This window comes from Antedon bifida, chromosome 8 (assembly GCF_963402885.1).
Source record: "Antedon bifida chromosome 8, ecAntBifi1.1, whole genome shotgun sequence".
NCBI lineage: Eukaryota > Metazoa > Echinodermata > Crinoidea > Comatulida > Antedonidae > Antedon > Antedon bifida.
The window spans coordinates 1349703-1371679 of record NC_136233.1 but is presented as its reverse complement, the minus strand read 5'-3'; the positions used below and the strand labels follow the sequence as shown (position 1 = coordinate 1371679).

Here is a 21977-nt window from a genome sequence, read left to right as displayed (position 1 = left end):
TTCCCTGGGAGACAGGGTGAAATAAATCACATGAAAAATCCATCGTCAGAGTATACTAGGCCTACAGTATAAAATGTCATAAATCCTAAAGTTACAATATTTCATATTGGGCTAAAAAAATATTTTGCTTACAGTAATTAAGGCAGGTATAAAATACCTCCCTGGTGACATTCCTCCGCCATCTTCTCCACTGTGGGCGTGTCTAGGATTTTTTAAACGGTGGAGGGGTGGAGCTGAGGGATTTATTAATCTAATTGTTAATTTCATTTTTAGCTATTCTATCCTCCTTCCCCCCCCCCCCCCCCACCTATCCAGATCACTCTCATGTTGAGGGGGAGGGGGATTGAGGAGACGTGGTCGCCATTGTTTGCCTGCTGTTACGTAATCATTCATACAGATGAGTAAGATCCTGTAAATCTTGATATATAGTACTTAAATAAGTACTACGGTAACTTGCATTTACCAAATAGGTAATTCGAAATATAGGCCTATTTCTATATCAGCAATATCAGAAACAACAATGATCACAAAAACATGACATTGCGATAGAATTAATTTAATTATTATATTAACGTCTTAATATTTAGATTTTTTCTTTACAGAACAAATTTTTCTTTTCTTTTTTAAATTACAACAGAAACAAATTAATTTATCAAGATAACATTATTTTCAATATACCACTTCTAATATGATAATTAATAAAGAGGAAAATTCTTCGTGCTAATAATCAATTTTTAAAATAAAACATAACATTTTCACAATAAAAAAAATTACTTTTCTATGCTTTAATTAAATGTATTTACTTATATTAGATGATTTAATTTCATTTTTGAAGAAATGGTAAAACTACAAGTTTTGCCGTCCTCCTATACGACGGCACTCTCTGAACTCAGCCGCTTCAGTACGTTCTTCTTTGCCGACGACGCACCGTTTTGTGGTGTGCGCGTGCGCAGAATGTACTGTATATGAGATGAGAAAAGGCGTCTATTTGGAAAACGGAAGTGGTTACTTAAAAACAAAAACGCTTTTTAGAATTTTTCTATTTTGGCCTAATTAAATACGGTAAAATGTCGCATGTAAAGCAAGAACTAGTGGATTCCGAAGTAGTACCTGCCACAGCAGACCCAAAGAATGTACAAGATTTAACCCAATTTGTAAGTATAAAGCCAAATCTAGCTGCTAGACCTTTCGCTAAATCCTAGGCCTAGCAGAGTTAAAACGAAAATGAAGTTACAGTACTTTGGTGCGATATAGTCCCGTTATTATGAACTGCCAAGTGTCAGCTACATGGGCCTAGGACTTCGATCTCATTTGCTATAGTTTAGGATCCAGCTTTTATTGCAGGTTATTAAACAAATAAAATCCTATTAAATTATGTTAAATTAATAATTAACAAAACTGAACTTTTTTTTTCTTCTTTTTCAGGTACAGCAACTTTTACAACAAATGCAAGATAGATTCCAAAATATGTCCGACCAAATTATTACAAGAAATATCCTTTGAAATACATTTATATATTTTAAAATATTTTAATTAATTCTGATAAATATTATTTAATATTAAACATTTATATTGTGCCAATTAAAAAATAAACCAACAAGATACATTGTATCCTGAAATTTGATAAAAAGAATAAGTATGATTTGATACTGATAGTAAAATAAGTGAGTTTTCAAATAATTTTAAATGAATCAAAAGCAGTTGGGTGAATATTTCTCATATTTCTTGCTGCATCTTTCTTTTAATTCCTTAATGAATAAAAATACTTGATGATATGGGATCCCGCATCGATTCCTTGGAAAAGAACATCGCAGACCTAATGACACAAGCTGGAGTAGATGAACCAGAGAAATAACAAGCCAATCATTTTTTCTACTACTTCTGTGTAATTTGTTCTATTTGTACAGCACTGAGTGAACAATTGTTGTGTACAGTATGTTAATGTGAAAAGGTCTTGCGTAGTAAATTGTTTTAAGCTTGCATAGTTTTTACTAGAGAGAGCACTGCTATAAAATATAATGAACTTCTTTCTAAATCTAAGTAATCATGAACATTACTTTATTGTGACTGGCTGTACAGGCAAGCCTATTAGTCTATGTTCTATACAACAAGCAGCTTTATAAATTTGGTATTAATTGTGTGGGATATCAAGCTGGAATCATCTAGTTACAAACAAAAATTAAAATGCTTTTAAATTAATTATTACTCATTATTTTTTTAATTTGTATTTATCATTAATTATTATTTATCATTAATTATTATTGTAAATTACAATGTAAAAGAAAACAATAACTTGGGGCCACACCCACTAACCACACCCCCACATTTTGATATTATTTTTAGGGTATAGGCCAACTATAACATATGTAACAGGAAGCCATACATATATAAATACTTTCTATGTAAATGTTTCCGAAATAAACTTAAATATGTACTGAAATTATTTAAAAGACAGGGGTAATTTATCATGAGAAAGAGCAAGTTTTGCTAGTTTTTACGTTTGTTTTTTGAATAAATATATTGTTGTTATGAATCATGTATGTGTGCCTCTTTTAAAACAAATTTGCAAACTATTAGAGAAACTTTCCAATTATTGTCGAAGATTTTTCACTTTAAACATTTTACTAAAGTTCAATGAGTATGACAGTATACACACAATGAAAACCAAAATCTAGATACATTTATTATTTGCATAGATAACACACAAGAAGTTCACTTATAAACAAACTACCAGTAGTTAGTATATTACTGTAAGTACAACTCACCATAACAATCCTATTTAAAGTACTTTTTAATTGACAAATGGCAGAACATTTGGATGTTTTTTTTTATTATTATGTGGTATATCGGCAGTAATATTCATACTACTGTAAGTGGAGAACACTTATCCAATTGTTAGGGTCGTCAATTACACCCAGAAAATGAAAGCTCATTTTTGTCAGTTTTCAAATTTATAACAACAACATAAACTATTGCACTATTAACAAGTCTGGTGGGATGATTTTGATAATTGATTTAAATGTGATGATGATGTCATGTAGTTGTGGTATTGTTCTTAATAATCATATCCTGGATTTCAAATCCTGTCCAATGTTAAGATATTTTTCAAAACTTGTCCCTTATCTACCTATGGACGGTATAGTGATTATAGTCACCAATTGCCAAATAGGCCTAAACAAATTAAAAAATGAGTTTTAAAGTATCAAAATAACCAGTTACTCAATTTGTGTATAAAAAATGAAAGAATTAATTTAATAAGTTAATTTTCAAGGTATCATACTTTATGGAAATAAATCCATAAGTTGGTAGCATATTTCAATTCAAACATTTGTAGGTATGTACAATTATTATTAAATACTAAATATGGGTTAAAAAATAAAATTTAAAATCAATATTACAAATAAAAAATATATCTGCTCATTTGTATGAGCAGTAGTTGAAAGGCACATCATACTTATTAGGTTACACATGTATACTTATTAGGTTGCACCTGTATACATATTATGTTTTATCATGTTAGTTATAACAGATATGCTAATTGATTTCAAACACATCCAATCAGAATAGAAATAACCATAATTTCATGCTTATAATTGAAGATGACATCACCACTCGCATCCTAACTTTCAGCAGTATCCATTTAGCCGACAGAGGGCGCTGTGTCACTCACGGTCATAATCTGGCAGAATTTGTGGATTTCTGGTAGAATAGAACGTAAGCCTGGGAAGACTTAATAGTGGTATCGGACACTTCATCAACTCTGTAAAAATGATAATGCAAGTTAAATTCATTGCAGTGTATTGTATACCTGCTGTTATGCAATGGCAATGCATATGTTAACTGAATCAGTCAATGACAGCCTAACAGTCAACTCTTACAATACCGGACTCTCTCACAATACCAGACTTTTCTTGAGGTCCAAAAGGTCCCAAATTCCTTTTTACCATTAAAAGCACATTTTAAATACCCGACTTTCCAGATTATTTTGCCAGCCCAAATGTGTCCAGTATTGGCAGACTTGACTGTAATAAGCAAGTATACTATTAGAAGGTAGATCAAATTATAAGGGCGTGTGGCGCTGTGTGTTGGACGTTCGACTACTGATCGTTAGACCGAGGTTCGAATCCAACTCTCGCCGCATTGCTTGTATCCTTAGGCAAGATACTTTACTTACGTTTGCCTCTCTCCACCCAGGTGTATAAATGGGTACCCGGTTAGATCAGACACAACTTTGCGCTGATTACTAGCTGCATATATGGGAGTATGTTTCCATAGGTGTTTGATCAGGAAATGACTGGGGTAATAATGTTCAGCGCATTGAGAGCTTGCTTATATGCGCTATATAAGAATGAACTATTATTATTATTATTAAATGTAAAACAATCCTCCATAATCACAGCTTAAATAATTATTAACTACCTGAATTTTGTTGTGGTTTATTGGGTAAGTTTGTTAGAAACATTCAAATATAATAAAATGTAATCAAACCTAGTGTCATCATAGCAAAACCATTTATTGTGTATGGCATGCTTAGCATGAGCAATGTAGTGACCGCCGTATGTAAATCCAGAGTGGTTAGAGGTGGCAATAAGATGGTACCTGTCTTCTTTGTCTACAAAATAAGAAGAGTGGTTAGGCTAGAGGTAATTTGGTAATTCATACACATTTATTCAGTTATAACAATAATAAATTGGGGCCCGCACTAGAAGCAAAAGCTTGTCTCACGAGGGCCCAACAATACAAAGAGGTAGCAATAAGATGTCTAGAAAATAAGAGAGGTTAGGCTTGAGGTAATTTGGTAATTCATACACATTTCATTCAGTTATTTGCCAAATTTTTAATAAATAATTAAATACTTACAAGTGTCACTGCAACAAAAAGGAACCAAACTAAGATTACTGATGGGAAAATCAACAAAGTTTGAAAGTTTAGAGCGGCCAGAAAAACGCTTTAAATCTAACGGAACACGTCAAGAAAAACTAAACATCATTTATATAATAAGTAACACTGTTTTAGTAAGTAAACATGATTTAAAAAAACAATAATATTGATAAAAGTCATCTCTCTCAAAATCAAAATAAAGATATCTGGAGTTAACTGTACACCTGTACATCACTGGTCAGTCCAATGGTGTATGGACAAACAACTGGACATTGTCGGCCAGCCCAAGGGTGTCTAGAAAGTTAACTGGACCTTGTCAGTCAGGCCAATGGTGTCTGGAAAGTTAACTGAACATGGTCAACCAGGCCAAGAGTATCTGAAAAGTTAACTGGACCTTGTCAGTCAAGCCAAGAGTGTCTGGAAAGTTAACTGGACATTATCGGCCAGGCCAAGAGTGTCTGGAAAGTTGACTGGACAATGTCGGCCAGACCAAGAGTGTCCAATGAGTTAAATGTATATTTGTTAATAATTAAGGATACGAATGACAAGTATACGTGGAATTCTTTGAATGGAGAAAGACTTGAGGCATCTTCTTTTGGCTTTACATTTGCTACACACCTGAAAAAAAAAACAATTTACCAAGTAACCAGTTAATTATATTTTGTCAAATATCTGCTCATAATACATTACAATACTTCGCAAAACATGCATAGTTTAACAAAGCCAAATAAAGACTTTTATATTTATAGCTTATCACTTTATTTGGTATCGTTAATGAACTCATAGACTGTTCTATCCATACAAGTCTACTGGAAGGGACTGGAACAGATCACATGGTAAACTCGTACTTTTCTTTTGTTTTTGGTGCAAATGCCTGGGACTTATCTCATCAACACCACTTTAATTTAGTAGTTTAGTTAGTAGTAAAAAAAAATTAAAAAGAAAATATTTCATACCGGCCTTTCATCACCATCTAGCACCTCTTGCTTTGTGAATTCTTTCAAACAATCAATCAAGGTAACACTACTTATATTCTATCAAATAAAAAAAAACATTATTATAACCTTTTTTATTTTATATTATCCTTCAGTGAAATAAGTATAAAGCTATGTCTACACTATTAAACTTTATGTGACAAAAAAATGTGATGTGCCCATATATGGACACGATGATGTCATATCACTACCATATTTGAGCATATCACTACCATATTTGGGCACATCACACTTTTTTTTCAAACTAGTTTGATAGTGTAGACAGAGCTTTAAACACTGACCTGCTACATGGTCATTGAGTGCAACCAACAAACTTTACCCAATTTCATGTTCATGGTGGAGGACTAGGTAAACAGCAAGTAATACAAACATTTTGAAACTCACTTACCCGTGGGATAGGAAGCGATAAGTCCCAAAAAGGGTCAAAGGTCACAGAGCGATTGTTACACTCACTACACTCCAGTACACTCTTGAGTTGCCCGACAAATAAGTTAGAAAAGAATGAAGACTCTCTGGCGAGGTAGACTTTCCAAGCTTTGCTCGCCTTATCCTCTTCACTAAAAACAAACAGAAAAAGTTGTGCGAATTTTAAAATGAAATGCACAGACATTTTTTTAAAAAGAATCTAGACTTGTTTTGTAATTTAGGGTCACCCTCTATAAATATGGTGAAATAAAAATAAATAAAGTATTTAAAAGATAGTCATTAAAGTAACCTATGTCATATTCGTAAACATTTTAAAAAAACCTTCCAATATAAGGTCAAGTAGCTTATTTCTAAAGCTCTGTCTACACTATCAAACTTTATGTGACAAAAAAATATGGACATGATGATGTCATATCACTACCATATTTGGGCATATCACTACCACATTTGGTCACATCACACCCTTTTGTCAAACTAGTTGATAGTATAGACAGAGTTTTAAGATCAATAGATGGAGGACGTAGAATTGTGAAGTGAAATAGGGGTGGGGGGAGGGGGTGTGAATCTGTCTATGTTTCTGTTTCTCTTATCTTACATACCTCAGCACATCTTCTGTTTTATTTTCGATGTATTTTGGAGGTTTCTTAACAGAGTTTGTATCCTCATGTAAAGCTTCTAATAAATAACGTAAAAACTCCTGTGAATCATGCTGACTAAAAAAAGAAGAAAAGTCACACTATCAAACATGTTATAGTTACTTTTAGTGTAGCAAAATAATATATATCAAATCTAATGAGTGGTCAAGCGGTTAAGACAGTGGAAACGTAATTATGTAGCCATAACATTGGCAAGGGTTCAAGCCTCACTCACTCCATGGTTCTGGTGGTAGAACGAGTCTTCTCGGATAAGGACTATAAACCGTAGGTCCAGTGTACACATCTAAGTCATGTGCACATTATTGAACCTAGTACATCTTTCGAAAAAAGTAGGGGGTTACCCCGGTGTACTAGTACACACACAGACACTGTCACTCACAAATACTGGGCACTGTGGAGAACAGGCTTCCTAGTATAAAGAATTAAAATAAATAAAATAATCTATTATAAAGAAATGAAATAAATGTTTTACCGTGCTCCTCTAAACTGTTCAAAGTAGTAATCCAAGCAGTCTTTGAAATTCTTTGGTGAAAATGCTGTTCTAGTACTGGTTTCTGGAGGAACCCATAGATTTTTCATGACATTTGCAAATGCTGTAATAAATAAAGTTTGAATTAAGCCAATGTCAAAATGTAATTTGTTGAGCTCTTTTTTTTAGGATGATATTATGAGGGTGTTTTTATGACAACTTAATAAATAACAACATAATAAACAAAGCCATCTGAACAACAGAATTTATTAATTTATTCCAAATTGGTCTATTTTAATAAAGGCCAAATATATTTCATAATTTTTACAATTAATTCCTCAAAACTGGACACCGTGGGTCAATAAGGGGTGTCAGAATTGGGTCACACCCTGGGTGTGTTACTATTAATTAAGTTTGTACTGTACTTAAAATAAGTTGAGTGTCATTTTCTTGAATCAAGGTCTATATTATATGTATACTATGTTTGTTTCCTGCAGGTGTTTTAGGTCAAAACAAAAATGAAAAAACTTACCTTTGATGAGTTTGCCTTGAGTCCTGCTGTTGGTAGCATTAATGTCAAGTATATAATTGTCTTTGACAATGTAATTCTGAAGAAGATCACAATTACCAAGACACTGTAGCACAGAATTCATAAAGCACTGAAAATAAATATAAATTATCACACAATCATTTCTTGTGTAATGCTCTGTCTACACTATCAAACTTTATGTGACAAAAAAATGTGCCCATCACATATTTTTGTCACATAAAGTTTGATAGTGTAGACAGAGCTTAAGATACAAGTTCGATCCATCCAGGGAAACACAAGTCTTTAAAATATAAAACATCTCTTATTGGGTAAAGGTCTGTCTACACTATCAAACTTGGTGACAAAACAAATGTGATATGCCCATTTATAAACATGATGATGTCACCATCATATATCACTAGCATATTTGGGCATATCACTAGCATATTTGGGCATACCACTACCATATTTGGGCACATCACACTTTTGTTGTCAAACTGTAGACAGAGCTTTAGTGAACGTCACATAAAAAAGGAACCACAAGATTGTATTGATTTAAGTGAAGTACTTAGTTTAATTTTTTTAAGATACAGTTCCTACATCAAATACCACAATGATGGTATAGAAGTAAACTCAACTTACAGTGTTGCCAATGTTGGTAAGTCCTATTCTTCCTCGTAAATCTTTCTTTACCTGCCTATGTCCCTACAAATATATTTAGAATTATATGGTTATATACTACTCCCGTTAAAAAGACACTCACTGGTTGATACCTATACAAAATTTGTAGAAAACCAAGTTCAATACGTCAAGTACTTTGGATATGAGACTTCTTGCTTTTTACCAAAAATAGAAAACTTGACATACAGTTTATGACGTTTTTTTTGTTATGAAAGCATGGCCCCATATTATTCTCAACATGTATTGCCATCTCTCTATTTGGTGTTGCACTTTGTATTATTAGACAAGTTTCTTTGTTTTTAACTTACGTATGTATCAGTTGGAAGATTAGCTCCGTAGGAATATAGATTTTCTGATTGGCTTAATCTCCTTGTACGAGACTCAGGACGTGGAACATTCGATGGGTCATAGGTACTGCTAAAGCTTTGTGTGCGTCTTCTCTGTGATTGGTAGTTCGCTGAGTTGTAATCATAATCCCTACTACTTAAAGTTGAATGTGGTGGTGACAATGTATTTCTATAATTGGAATCTTTTGACACCGGTGAATAAGTACGTGTTTTGTAGGTGCTTAGTGTTGGTGGAGAAGGACTTAACTTTCTATCCGAATAAGATGGCAGTGACAAACTCTTTCTGTAGGCCGTGTTATTATTCAAAGGCCTGATGGTTGTACTGGAAAACTTTTTGCAGAGATCTTCAGTGCTTGATGACTTACTTGACAACTTAATGTTTGACAGTGACCCCACAGGGCTCTTTAACACATGTGAAGTGTAATTATTGTTTTCAAAACCAGTATGTATAGCTTTTACTGGCCCAGATTTATTAACCTTTGACCTTTTATACTTATAGTTTAGTTTGGTGCCATCAGAGTTTAATGGACCAGGCCCTGCAGGTAAAGTGCGTTGACCCTGGTCCTTGCGGCGTGGTAACATACTTGTTGGTTGATGTCGTGACATGGCTTGACCTCATCTCCAGTATGTCGTTTTGGGTGAATTACCACCCACAACAAACTAGTAATATTTAATATTGTAAATAATAAACAAAGCTTCCAAATTTCATCATTTTAGAGAACATGTTTCAAATGGTTTTTGTTTTCTTCTTTTGCTCTGAAAAAAAAAAGCGTGTAAAGGCTAGTTTAATTAGTTAATTCAATCATTAATAAGTCATGTTTAATGTTAAATATCATTAACCGTTCCATAAGTATTGAGTATTTTCATTAGCTTGCAGGGTGACAGGATTTAATAATTATATGCTAGTAGGTTACAAATAATATTGTGGTATTAAATATATGGATAAAAAAAAAAAATTAGTTGATTTTATCGCGATCAAAATAAAATGTGACAGATCACCACAATTAAACCCGCCAGCAGCAGGTAAGCAAATAAATAAATACTAAAACTAGGCCCCTGGCCTAAACCTACTACTAGTACTATACTACACTACTGGGCCCTAACCTAGGCATTTGGCAGATCACCAGCCATGGCCCCGCTATCTCCTGCAAGGCAAGGCTGAATACTCTGCTCTCTCCCCCCGGCCGGGCCCGTCATTCGGGCCGTCTCTCCGTCTCTAGCCTAGTTGACAAATATGGGGTCCTGGCATTCATTTATTTGGGTATTAATAATTATTAGGCCTAGTTAGCCTTGTCTGACGTAGTTTATCACAACAATCTTTAAAAATGCATAATATGGTTAAATAACAAACACTTTACCTACCTAGGCCTAAGTATTTATCTTGTAAATTGTAAGTAAAACATCACCGCGAAGACAACAAAATATGTAGGGCGAAGAATTCCGCTCGAATTTCAGGCGGCCCTCTTTTGTCACGTTGTACAATATTGCCATGACGATTTTAAAAATAAGCTGATGCTCAGATTTGTACCAAGTCCTTATACCTATTCTTTAAACAGTACATACGTATTACTTCTTTTTTTAAATTTTTATGTACCACAGAAAACCACACAAATTGGTCAATTTTGTGTTGATCTTAAATAATTTAATTAAACCAGCCACACTACAAGAAACGAAGCATTTTGTGCCGATTTTGTGATAATTAATATTCTGTTCTCTTGGAAATGGAACATCTCAAAATTAATTAATTGTCACCAGGTTTTTATAAGACCATCTGAACGTCAGTGATTGTTAATAATTAAGCATACAAAACGTAGTAAAAAAAGATGACATTTCCTGCTTTATGTCTGTTTCCAAGTTACGTATATGTATTGTTAAATGATATCTCATTATCTATAAAATTATCCCTGTTATAACTATATTCAGTTCCCAATTCAGTTTCATATTTGTATGTAATACACGGGGTAATTAATACATATATTCTGTCAATCGGATTCTTTTTGTAAAATTAATTGATCGCAAAAGACTATTCCATTATTGTTATCATTCAAAAGGTAGGGTAATTAAAAACGGATATATCTGAACTTTCAGATAAAATCAGTTTGTGTATATAAACATACGTATTATTGAATCGTTAGTAAATAATTTTCGAAATGTATAAATATTTATAACTGCACGTCGTCAATGTAATCAATCAAACTGACACCCCTCCAACTAGAATGGAACATGCCACAATCATATTTCTTCACGGATATAAATAGAACGGAAATATTGATTTGATTATTATTCCATAAAAAAGAGGACGTACATAAAGGAAACAAAGGTCTGAAGTAAGTATTCCATGAAAGTTTATTAACTTATAAAGGCATATTCATGATTTAAATACCGTACTAAGTACATACAATACCATTCATTTACTCAGGCTAGGCTAGTCGATCAGGACGAGAGACTGACATGCATGGAGTGAGACTGGATGAAGAGCGGAGAAGAACATGCTAGCTGAGAAAGAGAGATTGGCCTAGCTAGTAGTACTTAATTTACATTCAGACACACCCCGGGAGAACCACTCTATCTGGGCATGGGTATCCTTACTAGTCTATTTTTATTACTGATGATTATCAGGAGATCTGCATATTTTGTGAATGAAATATTTTGTTTAATTTTACAGAAAATGGCACAACCCCCTACAAATCCATATTACCAACAGAGTCAACAGCCACCTGCTGGGAATCCTAATTACCCCCAACCACCACCAGCCTATTCCCCCTATCCTCAAGATCCAAGTAAGGGGGCTGGATATCAAGCTCCTCCATCTCAGTACCCCCAAAACCCACCACCACAGTATGTCAACCAGGCACCCGTTCAGAATGTAACATATGTCAAAAAAGGCCCGGCACCTGCACAAAGTCGGGTGAGTATGTTTGAACGATTTGCACAATTGCGCATAACAAGTTCATATATCTAACCATGTGAATATGTATTGTTGATTACAGAAACTCTACATCTTGTTACTCCAGTAACAATTTCATGAAATAATTTACAGGAATTTAATGTTTTAATATTCATGAATAAAATCTGGTTTTTGTTGTTTTCATTTGTCATTGTTTGTATGACAGAGAAGGAGGGCACCTCCTCCGAGAGATAGGCCTAAAACTGAGTTGGAGGTGAGACAAGTCATTAACACCCACTCTTAAGTATACACTATCAAAAAAGGTGTGATGTGCCCAAATATGGTAGTGATATCATCATGTCCATGTATGGGCACATCACATGTTTTTGTCACATAAAGTTTGATAGTGTAGACAGAGCCTTATTCTTCAACCCTCTGGTTTATTTTAGAATTTGTTGATTCATTTCTAGATAAAAACCGATCCCTTATTATCTTCCATTTTGCCCATTTTCCCAATTTTTTGGTTCATGGTAATTACTAGTTTTTTTTTAAATAGTATGTATCATTTCTATTTTAAGGGTCGCCCAACACAGATGTTTTTCTTCATCTTCCCAGGCATCTGCCTTCATTCTCTGACCTTTGTTCATTATCTTCTTGCTTTGTATTTTCTTATCCTTTTTTGTCAGAGTTTGTACATTATCAAATGAATAATGACATTTTCCCAATGATTTGTTGTTATTGCTGATATCTTTTTGCATTGCAATTTTGAAATTTAATGGGGGCTGAGCACCTATCTATCTTTTGAAATTTAATTGGGGATGAGCACCTATCTATCTTTGTAGTTTCTGTTATCTTTTCTCCTTTCACACTGAATTGACAGACTGAACATTAACTTTTGGATGTATTTTGTCAACAGTCGGCATTTGGTGGTTTTATGAAATCACTGGAACGTGGAGCAACTCAAGTGTTGGGAGCAACAGAGAGAGCTATCGATCGTTCCGTTGATCACTACTCCACAAGTCCAACACTGGTATAAGAGCTTTAATTTTAGAACCATAGTTTTGTAGTTTATATCATAGCTATCTAATTGTGTTTTGTGAGTCCCAGTCAGGCAGTGGTATTTGGATCGCTTGTGCAAAATATCTTATGCTATCCACATCGCTAGTGTAAAAGACACTACCAATATGTTAGTAATTCAATTCAATATTTATTTCGACCAAAATCAACATATGTATACAACAAGAAACAACAAAGTATCATTTGGTCGAGGGACGACATAGAGACTCAAATAAGTCTGTCACTGTCGCCCCTCCTCATGACACATAATAATTACATATAATATATGTAAACATAAGAACAAATTTACAATCAGTAGTACTGTAGTAGTAGTTATCTGTGGTTTGTGTATGTTTTTATCTTTTTTACCTCAGCTAGATTAATACTTAGATAAACAACTGAAAGAATATGACAAATAAAATATTTATATTTTTTATTCTCAATAGGCAAAGTTTTCATCTGGAAATGTAATTTCTTTAATCAGTAAAAACACACGCCAGTGCCTGAGAGTCCTACCCAATGGAAGCATTGATGCATTAGGCCAGGCCAATGATCCTGCATGTAAGTACATACTTAGTGGTGAAAGTAACAGTTCTTCTGGTCATTTAATTCGTATCAACTAATGATGTTATTTTATCACCACAGGTCATTTTACTAGCCTGAATCAAGGTATGAATGTAGTCATCTTGCGCAGTATATCCAACCCAAGTTTTCATTTGTCTGTTATACAGGGTTTAACGGTCGGCTTAGTGAGTATATTTTAACGCTTTAAAAAATTCCTCTGCAGTTTGTTCAGATCTGTTATTGCATTTATGTGTTTCCTTAAAATGTGCTTCCTATGGCATTTTTGCAATCTGCATTTTTAATAGTTTTTTAACATATAAATAGTATTTTACTTTGTTGTTTTATTGTCTTAATTATGCCAAGCAAAACGAATTTCCATTTTAAAGTGGACCAATAACATTTTTTTAATCTTTAGGGAACCGGTAACAACAATTCAAAATTCCGGATTCATGAGACACTAGATCACCATGTGACTTTTGAGTGGGTACCAAAAACTGGTAATTACATCCGTATTCACCCGATGGGGCAACCAGCGGCAACAGTCGGGGACAACAAGGCAGCAGATACTGAATTCTGGGTCAACTTATTGGTAAGGCTTTGAAAAAATTGACAGTTTGAACAGTGGGCTTAAAACCGAGGATCAAAAACCTAGGGAAATAGATCTCATTTATTTATTTGACCAATCATAACAAGAACAGGTCACTTGAACTCACTCAAGGGGTCAGCAATTTTAAACAAAACAATATATCATATAAGGATTTTCATTATACCGTCTATCATACCGTATACAGTACTGATTAGTTTAATATTTGTCTAAATTTCTTTTTCAGTCTGGAGTTCAGGTGATGCAGAGATAAAAGATTTGAGAATTAAATTACTTTTTAATGGTGATTTTGTATAATAAAATGGATCAACTATGTACAGTATATATATACTTATTGCTGACGGACTACTGACTGAATGTTGAGAGGGACTGTCCACTAAGTTTCTTTATTCTCGCATGAACAACATGTTACAAATTAATTTCTATTTTGTTTGTACTTATTGTAACTATTTAACTACTTATATTATATAGTATAGAATGTTTACTTTTTGCTGATATAAATACAGGGATTATTATTATTTTGAATAAATCTGTTTAAGTACAATGTTGTGTTTGGTATGTTAGTAATTACGTTCACAGAAGAAACAGTTGGGTTTAAAATAATTGGGCAAAAGAAACTGGATAAAAATTCATCCATCTTATGAAAATATAATGATGGTTTCTCCATCCAAAGTAGTACAATGTTGTGTTTGGTATGTTAGTAAAGAAAAAAACTTGGGTTAAAAATAATTATTTGGCAGTCATTCATCTTATGAAAATATAATGAGAATACATCATGAGAAAGATCATGAGAATACATCATGAGAAAGATCATTTAAATCAGACAATCAAACCTGTCTAATAGTCCACATGTGCTTAGTACAATCCTTGGAAATAAGTTTAAGAACTTTGCCACCAATATAAATAAGCATAGAGCAGTAGTACAACTGCTATTAAAACAAGTCCACAAGTCATTTAGCCGCCTCCACTCCATTCCACAGACTTTTCTGGACAGAAACATCACTAAATCTGTGTCCACACCAACTAGTGTTCAACTGATCCAATCTTAACTCTCTTATACTTATGCATTGTACAGTTCCTCCGGTAAGGTTCTGGGTTACATCAATGCAACGTTCGACCAAACTCGGAACAATCCAAACCGCAATACCGAGTTACAGTATTTAACTCCGATAGAGTTAATGCAGTAAGTTTAACCACCATAACTGGATTCATACTCAACAGCGCATAGAAATTGCTGGTAATCTTTGTTAGGAAACACGACCACCACCGATTCCTCACTCTTACGGATAACGACACCCCGTTAAAAAGCGACATGCAACAATCCGCTGTTTTTCATCATTAACCAAGTCAGGCCAGAGGTCAGAACTTTCAGACAAGCAGTCTGTTGTACTCTGACATCAGAGTTGATTTTTTTATGACCTCCCACATACGAGCTGCATAGTGAAACCTAGAACGCATACAAGTATGATACATTATAATGCTGGTATACGGACACTTGAAAACGTGCAAAGGATTGAAACAACATTTAAATATTCTGGGTAATTGGCGGTAATAAATGACATCCAGTTTGGTTTATTTCGTGTTTATACTGGGTGACCTCTTTAATACAAGAGGATCCAGAACAGGACCACGATCAGCACACCAGGATACAATCTCCTACTCTTTTCAAAAGTTCTTTATCATGGACAAGTATAATGTATGCGCACAGGACCAACGACTTTACATCCCCATCCAAAAGATGAGGCAATGAGAAGTATCTGCCTAAGGATACAAGCAATATGACACAAACATGTCTAAAATATGGTAGTCCTATATCCCTTACAATTACACTTATACCGCTCTCTATTCTAAATCATTATTATGGGAGTAATAATTTGCAGCGCATTGAGAGATTGCTTATATGCCCTATATAAGAATTAACTATTATTATTATTATTTTCATAAACGTTAATTTTTTGTATGATATAATAGCTTGTCCTACTTACCAATTTTTCTCAGTGTTGCAAGAGTTTGATATTGGCGTTCGATGAGCGCCTATGACAAGCTTTCTAAAAGCCCTTATCAGAGAGTCTTGACTTGGGTATCCTTGGTAACAGTTGGGAATAATAGAAAACAGTGGAGACTCGGCTGTAAGATAAATACCAACAATAGTAAATCTGGCATTTATAAAGTTAACATAAAAAAGGGACATTCACACTGTTTGAACTACTAGAAGAAATTGTGTATGTTTACATACCTTTACTATTGTGATTATCATTGAGGTGTGGCAAGAGAAACATGTTGATATCAAGTGGTAGATTACTGGTGTTGGCTCCTGACATCAACCCAGATTGGGTCAAAGAGATTGCACCTGTAAAGGCAAAGAAACATGTTGATATCAAGTGGTAGATTACTGGTGTTGGCTCCTGACATCAACCCAGATTGGGTCAAAGAGATTGCACCTGTAAAGGCAAAGAAACATGTTGATATCAAGTGGTAGATTACTGGTGTTGGCTCCTGACATCAACCCAGATTGGGTCAAAGAGATTGCACCTGTAAAGGCAAAGAAACATGTTGATATCAAGTGGTAGATTACTGGTGTTGGCTCCTGACATCAACCCAGATTGGGTCAAAGAGATTGCACCTGTAAAGGCAAAGAAACATGTTGATATCAAGTGGTAGATTACTGGTGTTGGCTCCTGACATCAACCCAGATTGGGTCAAAGAGATTGCACCTGTAAAGGCAAAGAAACATGTTGATATCAAGTGGTAGATTACTGGTGTTGGCTCCTGACATCAACCCAGATTGGGTCAAAGAGATTGCACCTGTAAAGGCAAAGAAACATGTTGATATCAAGTGGTAGATTACTGGTGTTGGCTCCTGACATCAACCCAGATTGGGTCAAAGAGATTGCACCTGTAAAGGCAAAGAAACATGTTGATATCAAGTGGTAGATTACTGGTGTTGGCTCCTGACATCAACCCAGATTGGGTCAAAGAGATTGCACCTGTAAAGGCAAAGAAACATGTTGATATCAAGTGGTAGATTACTGGTGTTGGCTCCTGACATCAACCCAGATTGGGTCAAAGAGATTGCACCTGTAAAGGCAAAGAAACATGTTGATATCAAGTGGTAGATTACTGGTGTTGGCTCCTGACATCAACCCAGATTGGGTCAAAGAGATTGCACCTGTAAAGGCAAAGAAACATGTTGATATCAAGTGGTAGATTACTGGTGTTGGCTCCTGACATCAACCCAGATTGGGTCAAAGAGATTGCACCTGTAAAGGCAAAGAAACATGTTGATATCAAGTGGTAGATTACTGGTGTTGGCTCCTGACATCAACCCAGATTGGGTCAAAGAGATTGCACCTGTAAAGACAAAGAAACATGTTGATATCAAGTGGTAGATTACTGGTGTTGGCTCCTGACATCAACCCAGATTGGGTCAAAGAGATTGCACCTGTAAAGGCAAAATGACCATTTTACTGTTTTTACTTCAAATTTCTAATGCTTTGTTTGTAACATCTTTAAGCTCTGTCTACACTATCAAACTAGTTTGACAAAAAAGTTTGATGTGCTCAAATATGGTAGTGATATGCACAAATATGGTAGTGATATGACATCATCATGTCCATTATATGGGCACATCACATTTTTTGTTGTCACATAAAGTTTGATAGTGTATCGGAGCTTTAGAAAATACTAAAGAAATCAATCAAATGGTCTTTACCTTGAATTTTTAATTTTGTGCCTGTAAATATCTTGTCGATATCCTCCTGCATATTTTTCAGATTATTTAGTTCAAAATCTTCTCGTGATGCTTTATTCTGGACAAACACTGCGAATAAATAAAATAATTCTTATTATTTCTTATATTATACTAAACACTAGTAAAATACTAATGCTTACCATCACTCGAGAGTGATATTTGCATACTTAGTCCATAAATGTTTAAGAGGGTTTATTTGAAAAGAAAATGCATTATATCAAGACTTTTTTCTATTTACTATCACTTCTCTGCTGCTGGTCTCTGGTTTGAAAAGGGCATATCATCAAAATGGAAGGAGGAGGGGTGGGCACGTACATTGAAAAAGAGGGCGTGTCTTTGTTACTTACCTACGCTGGGGAAATACTCAATGCCATCCTCACCATCAGAGTTAGGATTAGCAGTTGAAGGTTTTAGCATCTCTGCTTTCTTGAGGCACTGTAGAAGAGGAATGTCTGCAAACCAATTCTGGACGACAAGTACCACATTGCAAACTGTCATGAGGAATGTTGCCAATTGAAGAGACTATTGAAACAGAAAAATAAGAGGATATTTGGATACTGTGCATTGGTTATTGAGGTCATGCTGGGTCATCTGAGTCACTTTTTGTGATATAGGGAATTAAGGAATGGTACACTAAACCTCATGCTCTGTCTACACTATCTATTCAAACTAGTTTGACAAAACATAGGAGCATCATGTGTTAACTAGTCAACTGTTCTCAACCAAGAGAAATATAACTTGAACAAAATAAACATTCAATTAACAACCCCATACATAAATGGTACAGTCTAAAAATGTTATTGGTCAACCATGTATAATCCCAACATATGTAAATATTCTTTTAGTTTTTAAAATGTAAGCATGTTAAAGTATGGAGAGCAATGTATTGACATTGTTCTTCAGCTACTTCAACATGTTAATTAATGTATGCCATCTTTGACACTAGACTGCAGATGGGTAACTGCTAGTTCAGAAACACTAATGGCAAAGTGGGAGCAAGTGACCAAATATGGTAGTGATGTGCCCAAATATGGTAGTGATGTGCCCAAATATGGTAGTGATGTGACATCATCATGTCCATACATGGGCAAATCACATTTTTTTGTCACATAAAGTTTGATAGTGTAGCTTAAGATCTCACCTGTATCTCAATACAGTTTTCAGATGATGTCATTTCTGATGGGATGAACTTTTCATGGTTAATGAGATAGTCCAACACTGATGCGCTAAGAACTGGTTGGGTGTCTAAGATGATGGTTCGTTGTGATGTCACGTAAACGTCAACGCCAGATGTCTGGTGGCCCGCTAGCTCACGTACATCAGGTGTTTGAGTTTTGAAGATATACGAGCTAAAAAGTATATAAAGTAATGAAATATTTACTGACAAAGGAAATACTTTAATACAGTTGTACGTTTTATTTTATTGTTTAAAGGTTTGTATGGTGAATAAACACTAGCAAAGTTATGTGCCCAAATATGGTAGTGATATTCCCAAATATGTCATCATGTCCATATATAGGCACATTTTTTTGTTTGAATAATCCACCGCTTATGATTGGTCAAATTACTTGAGCTTACGTCCTAGTGGGAACCAAGCTTACATGATCAGTTGCTAGAATGTTATTGTTCCACAAATAAAGTGTATACCTTTCATCATTTGGCTTACATCCTGCCAGTAGAGAAGCAACAGTAGACTTGCCAGAACCTTGTAAGCCAATCACTCCAACAACAAAATATGATCCTTGGTCTAAAAGATGCTAATTAGGCAAAAGCAACCAATTAATGAAATGTTGAATACAGTAAAGCAGGAATGAATTACAGGGCTATAAGGCTATAATAATAATATCCAGGATTTATATAGCGCCTAATGTTGTGAAACCTCTAAGCGCTGAAAATTATTACCCCAGTCATTTTTTCCTGATCAAACACGTATGGAAACATGCTCCCATAATGCAGCTAGTAATCAGCGCAAAGTTGTGTCTTGATCTAACCGGGTTCCCATTTATACACTGGGTGGAGAGAGGCAAACGTAAGTAAAGTATCTTGATTATTATTCGAACCTCGATCAGTTACTTTTTTATCTATACATTTGTTATCCACTACCAAACATTAAAATAAGTATAATGGGCAAATTTCCAATCAATTAATGAAATACAGTATATACACAAATGATGACATACAGGGCTATAATTTACTTTGTATCCACTACCAAACATTCCTATAAACATAACAGGCAGAATGACCAATCCAACAAGCAAAAGTAGAATTCACAGGTTAAACTAAAAAAATGATCATGCCTACTGGACCTTTTTTGTTAGACTATATTTCTAGTTTTCTAGCATGAATTCTGAGCCTCTATCAATAATCAACATTATATACATTTTAAAGTACATTTTTCAAGGTTGGCTTTCTTCAGTCACATAATCTGTCAATAGACACAGGGTTTGTTTACCTCCATTGCCTGATCACTCCAGTGAAATGCTGAGTCAATAAGTTGAACACTTTGTTTCATTGGTATCAATGGAGTCAATCTATGGTGGACAGGCACTGTAAGAGAATATAGAAAATATTTTATTAAAACGTAAGTAAGCAAGTAGTATGGTGTACGGTCTTGGTCAATCATGTACGATGGCTACATTTTGGTATTATTACAGACAATCATCTCTTTCATTTAAGTCATACCTTCTATGGCAATGTTCACAGGTGCATTTGACGGTCTATGACCAACAATCGTAGGAGTATGCGGTGATCCACCTAATACTCGTACCATATCCATAGAGGGTGGTGTTCCATATATCGTTGCTTTCATGCCTCCATTGTTTGTGGTCGTGGTGGTGGTCGATGTACGTCTAAGCGGTTCATTTTGTTGGCTCGCCTCTCTTTCCCGTGGTTTTATAATGATTGTAGGAGTGGCCTTTTGTTCGGGGACCATTGTGGTTGGTTCAAGAGGTTCTTTTACCTACAGACAATAAAAGACAAGTTATTGAAAGAACAACTACCGATTCAGGGCACAACGTAAAACCAAGTTTTAGGAGTTCCGCTGGGTGAGATACTGGAGACTTGGCTACTTACGGACAGTTAAGTATGGTGTATGTATGTCTGTGTATGTGTAATATTTCAATAATTGCTTTAAAAATTGTACAGCACCAAAACAAATATGTTAAACCAAATAATTAAAATACATATTTTATTGTTACCTTTGGGGTACCAGGTTTGGTCAGGAATTGTATAGGCTTTGTACCAACACCAGGCTGTGACGACCCGCCCTCAGCTAGGCCTACCTCAACTTCCCGTGTACCTTCTTGTCCCTAAAAAGTACAAGAAAACATTTTTAAAATGATGTTAATGAACCCACAATGTCAAAAACATATAAATAGGCCTATGCACCATATAAAAACTAAATAAGGCACTACTAACCTTGCCCCTACCACGTCTCCTTTTTCTTCGACCACCTCCTCCAGCAGCGTTCCCAGCACCTACACCACGAGATGCCATCTATAAAAATAAAATTATTTATTAGGCCTAGCTAGGCTAGCCTAGCTAGGCCTATTCCAAACAAGCAATGTCACAATAAATTTAATCGCAAAAATTAGTAGTGAAGCCTAGCCTAGGCCTAGTAGTAGTAAGCATGTTTCTATTCTACACCACACACAGACTACTTTTACTAGGCCTACTGTGGCTATAGCCTATGTATAGTAAGACGCCCTCCCAACCCGACCGAGCAGCCCGGCAGGACAGGTGGTGTTACAGATTCTGTAAGCTAGCTAGCCTAGCCTAGATTATTATAGGCCTAGCCCTTAGGCCCTAGTTACTAGTAGTAGGCTTAGTACCTACGCCTAGCCTGATAATTGTATAGTCTAACAATGAACATTGTCATATCTAATATTAAATAACACTTACTATCTCAAACTAGCCTAATAAATGAGGAGTTATTTTTGTATTTTGATTTGCAAAAAGTCTGATCGTCTCGCGTGTCGGATCGTCTGCTGTCTCCTCACTTATTAAAATTATAGAGGGGGCAGTTAAAACTTTTAACAAAGATCGTTCACACGATTTTAATTTAATTTTTATCAAAGAAAAAAAAGATTCAAAATTTCTCACTAAATTTTAAATAGGGTATAATAATTATGT

The 21977-nt window shown here is 34.9% G+C and overlaps 4 protein-coding genes across 5 annotated transcripts; 2 read left to right on the top strand and 2 right to left on the bottom strand.

Moving 5' to 3' along the window:
* Positions 1-971: 971 nt before the first annotated feature.
* Positions 972-2533, top strand: LOC144850793 (uncharacterized). The gene is made up of 3 exons (XM_078708233.1): positions 972-1154; positions 1426-1492; positions 1767-2533. Exons 1-3 carry the CDS (start codon positions 1068-1070, stop codon positions 1853-1855), a joined length of 243 nt encoding a protein of 80 aa, XP_078564359.1. The 5' UTR covers positions 972-1067; the 3' UTR covers positions 1856-2533.
* Positions 2534-2658: 125 nt separating this feature from the next.
* On the bottom strand, positions 2659-10420 carry LOC144850774 (ubiquitin carboxyl-terminal hydrolase 2-like). Of its 2 annotated transcripts, none has more exons than XM_078708203.1 (12): positions 10347-10420; positions 8946-9740; positions 8599-8661; positions 7960-8086; positions 7431-7551; positions 6902-7015; positions 6265-6433; positions 5838-5915; positions 5421-5499; positions 4861-4956; positions 4489-4612; positions 2659-3760 (listed from the first exon to the last, which is right to left on the bottom strand). In XM_078708203.1, exons 2-12 carry the CDS (start codon positions 9588-9590, stop codon positions 3673-3675), a joined length of 1704 nt encoding a protein of 567 aa, XP_078564329.1. In that variant the 5' UTR covers positions 9591-9740; positions 10347-10420; the 3' UTR covers positions 2659-3672. The 2 variants fall into 2 exon arrangements, with proteins under 2 accessions (XP_078564329.1, XP_078564330.1); XM_078708204.1 differs by having other exon boundaries at positions 4861-4889.
* Positions 10421-11195: 775 nt separating this feature from the next.
* LOC144849740 (uncharacterized) lies at positions 11196-14462 on the top strand. Its single transcript, XM_078706767.1, has 7 exons — positions 11196-11311; positions 11650-11892; positions 12788-12901; positions 13374-13488; positions 13573-13676; positions 13907-14080; positions 14322-14462. Exons 2-7 carry the CDS (start codon positions 11653-11655, stop codon positions 14346-14348), a joined length of 774 nt encoding a protein of 257 aa, XP_078562893.1. The 5' UTR covers positions 11196-11311; positions 11650-11652; the 3' UTR covers positions 14349-14462.
* On the bottom strand, positions 13059-21839 carry LOC144849739 (nonsense-mediated mRNA decay factor SMG9-like). Its single transcript, XM_078706766.1, has 12 exons — positions 21747-21839; positions 21264-21341; positions 21044-21154; positions 20529-20805; positions 20299-20393; positions 19494-19603; positions 18988-19195; positions 18194-18368; positions 17808-17915; positions 16332-16445; positions 16081-16222; positions 13059-15542 (listed from the first exon to the last, which is right to left on the bottom strand). The coding sequence occupies exons 2-12, from the start codon at positions 21339-21341 to the stop codon at positions 15464-15466; spliced, it is 1497 nt and encodes a 498-aa protein (XP_078562892.1). The 5' UTR covers positions 21747-21839; the 3' UTR covers positions 13059-15463.
* Positions 21840-21977: the final 138 nt, after the last annotated feature.

Excerpts from the sequence above, each read along its gene's own strand:
- LOC144850793 (XM_078708233.1), top strand. The coding sequence starts at position 1,068 with ATGTCGCATGTAAAGCAAGAACTAGTGGATTCCGAAGTAGTACCTGCC. Across the intron at positions 1,155-1,425 it reads TACAAGATTTAACCCAATTT|GTACAGCAACTTTTACAACA; the intron begins GTAAGTATAAAG and ends CTTCTTTTTCAG. Across the intron at positions 1,493-1,766 it reads CGACCAAATTATTACAAGAA|TTGATGATATGGGATCCCGC; the intron begins ATATCCTTTGAA and ends GAATAAAAATAC.
- LOC144850774 (XM_078708203.1), bottom strand. The coding sequence starts at position 9,590 with ATGTCACGACATCAACCAACAAGTATGTTACCACGCCGCAAGGACCAG. Across the intron at positions 5,916-6,264 it reads TATCGCTTCCTATCCCACGG|AATATAAGTAGTGTTACCTT; the intron begins GTAAGTGAGTTT and ends TTTATTTGATAG. Across the intron at positions 5,500-5,837 it reads TAGATGGTGATGAAAGGCCG|GTGTGTAGCAAATGTAAAGC; the intron begins GTATGAAATATT and ends TTTTTTTTTCAG.
- LOC144849740 (XM_078706767.1), top strand. The coding sequence starts at position 11,653 with ATGGCACAACCCCCTACAAATCCATATTACCAACAGAGTCAACAGCCA. Across the intron at positions 11,893-12,787 it reads CGGCACCTGCACAAAGTCGG|TCGGCATTTGGTGGTTTTAT; the intron begins GTGAGTATGTTT and ends TTTTGTCAACAG. Across the intron at positions 14,081-14,321 it reads AATTCTGGGTCAACTTATTG|TCTGGAGTTCAGGTGATGCA; the intron begins GTAAGGCTTTGA and ends TTTCTTTTTCAG.
- LOC144849739 (XM_078706766.1), bottom strand. The coding sequence starts at position 21,341 with ATGGCATCTCGTGGTGTAGGTGCTGGGAACGCTGCTGGAGGAGGTGGT. Across the intron at positions 18,369-18,987 it reads AAAACTGTATTGAGATACAG|TCTCTTCAATTGGCAACATT; the intron begins GTGAGATCTTAA and ends CTGTTTCAATAG. Across the intron at positions 17,916-18,193 it reads TGAGTATTTCCCCAGCGTAG|TGTTTGTCCAGAATAAAGCA; the intron begins GTAAGTAACAAA and ends ATTTATTCGCAG.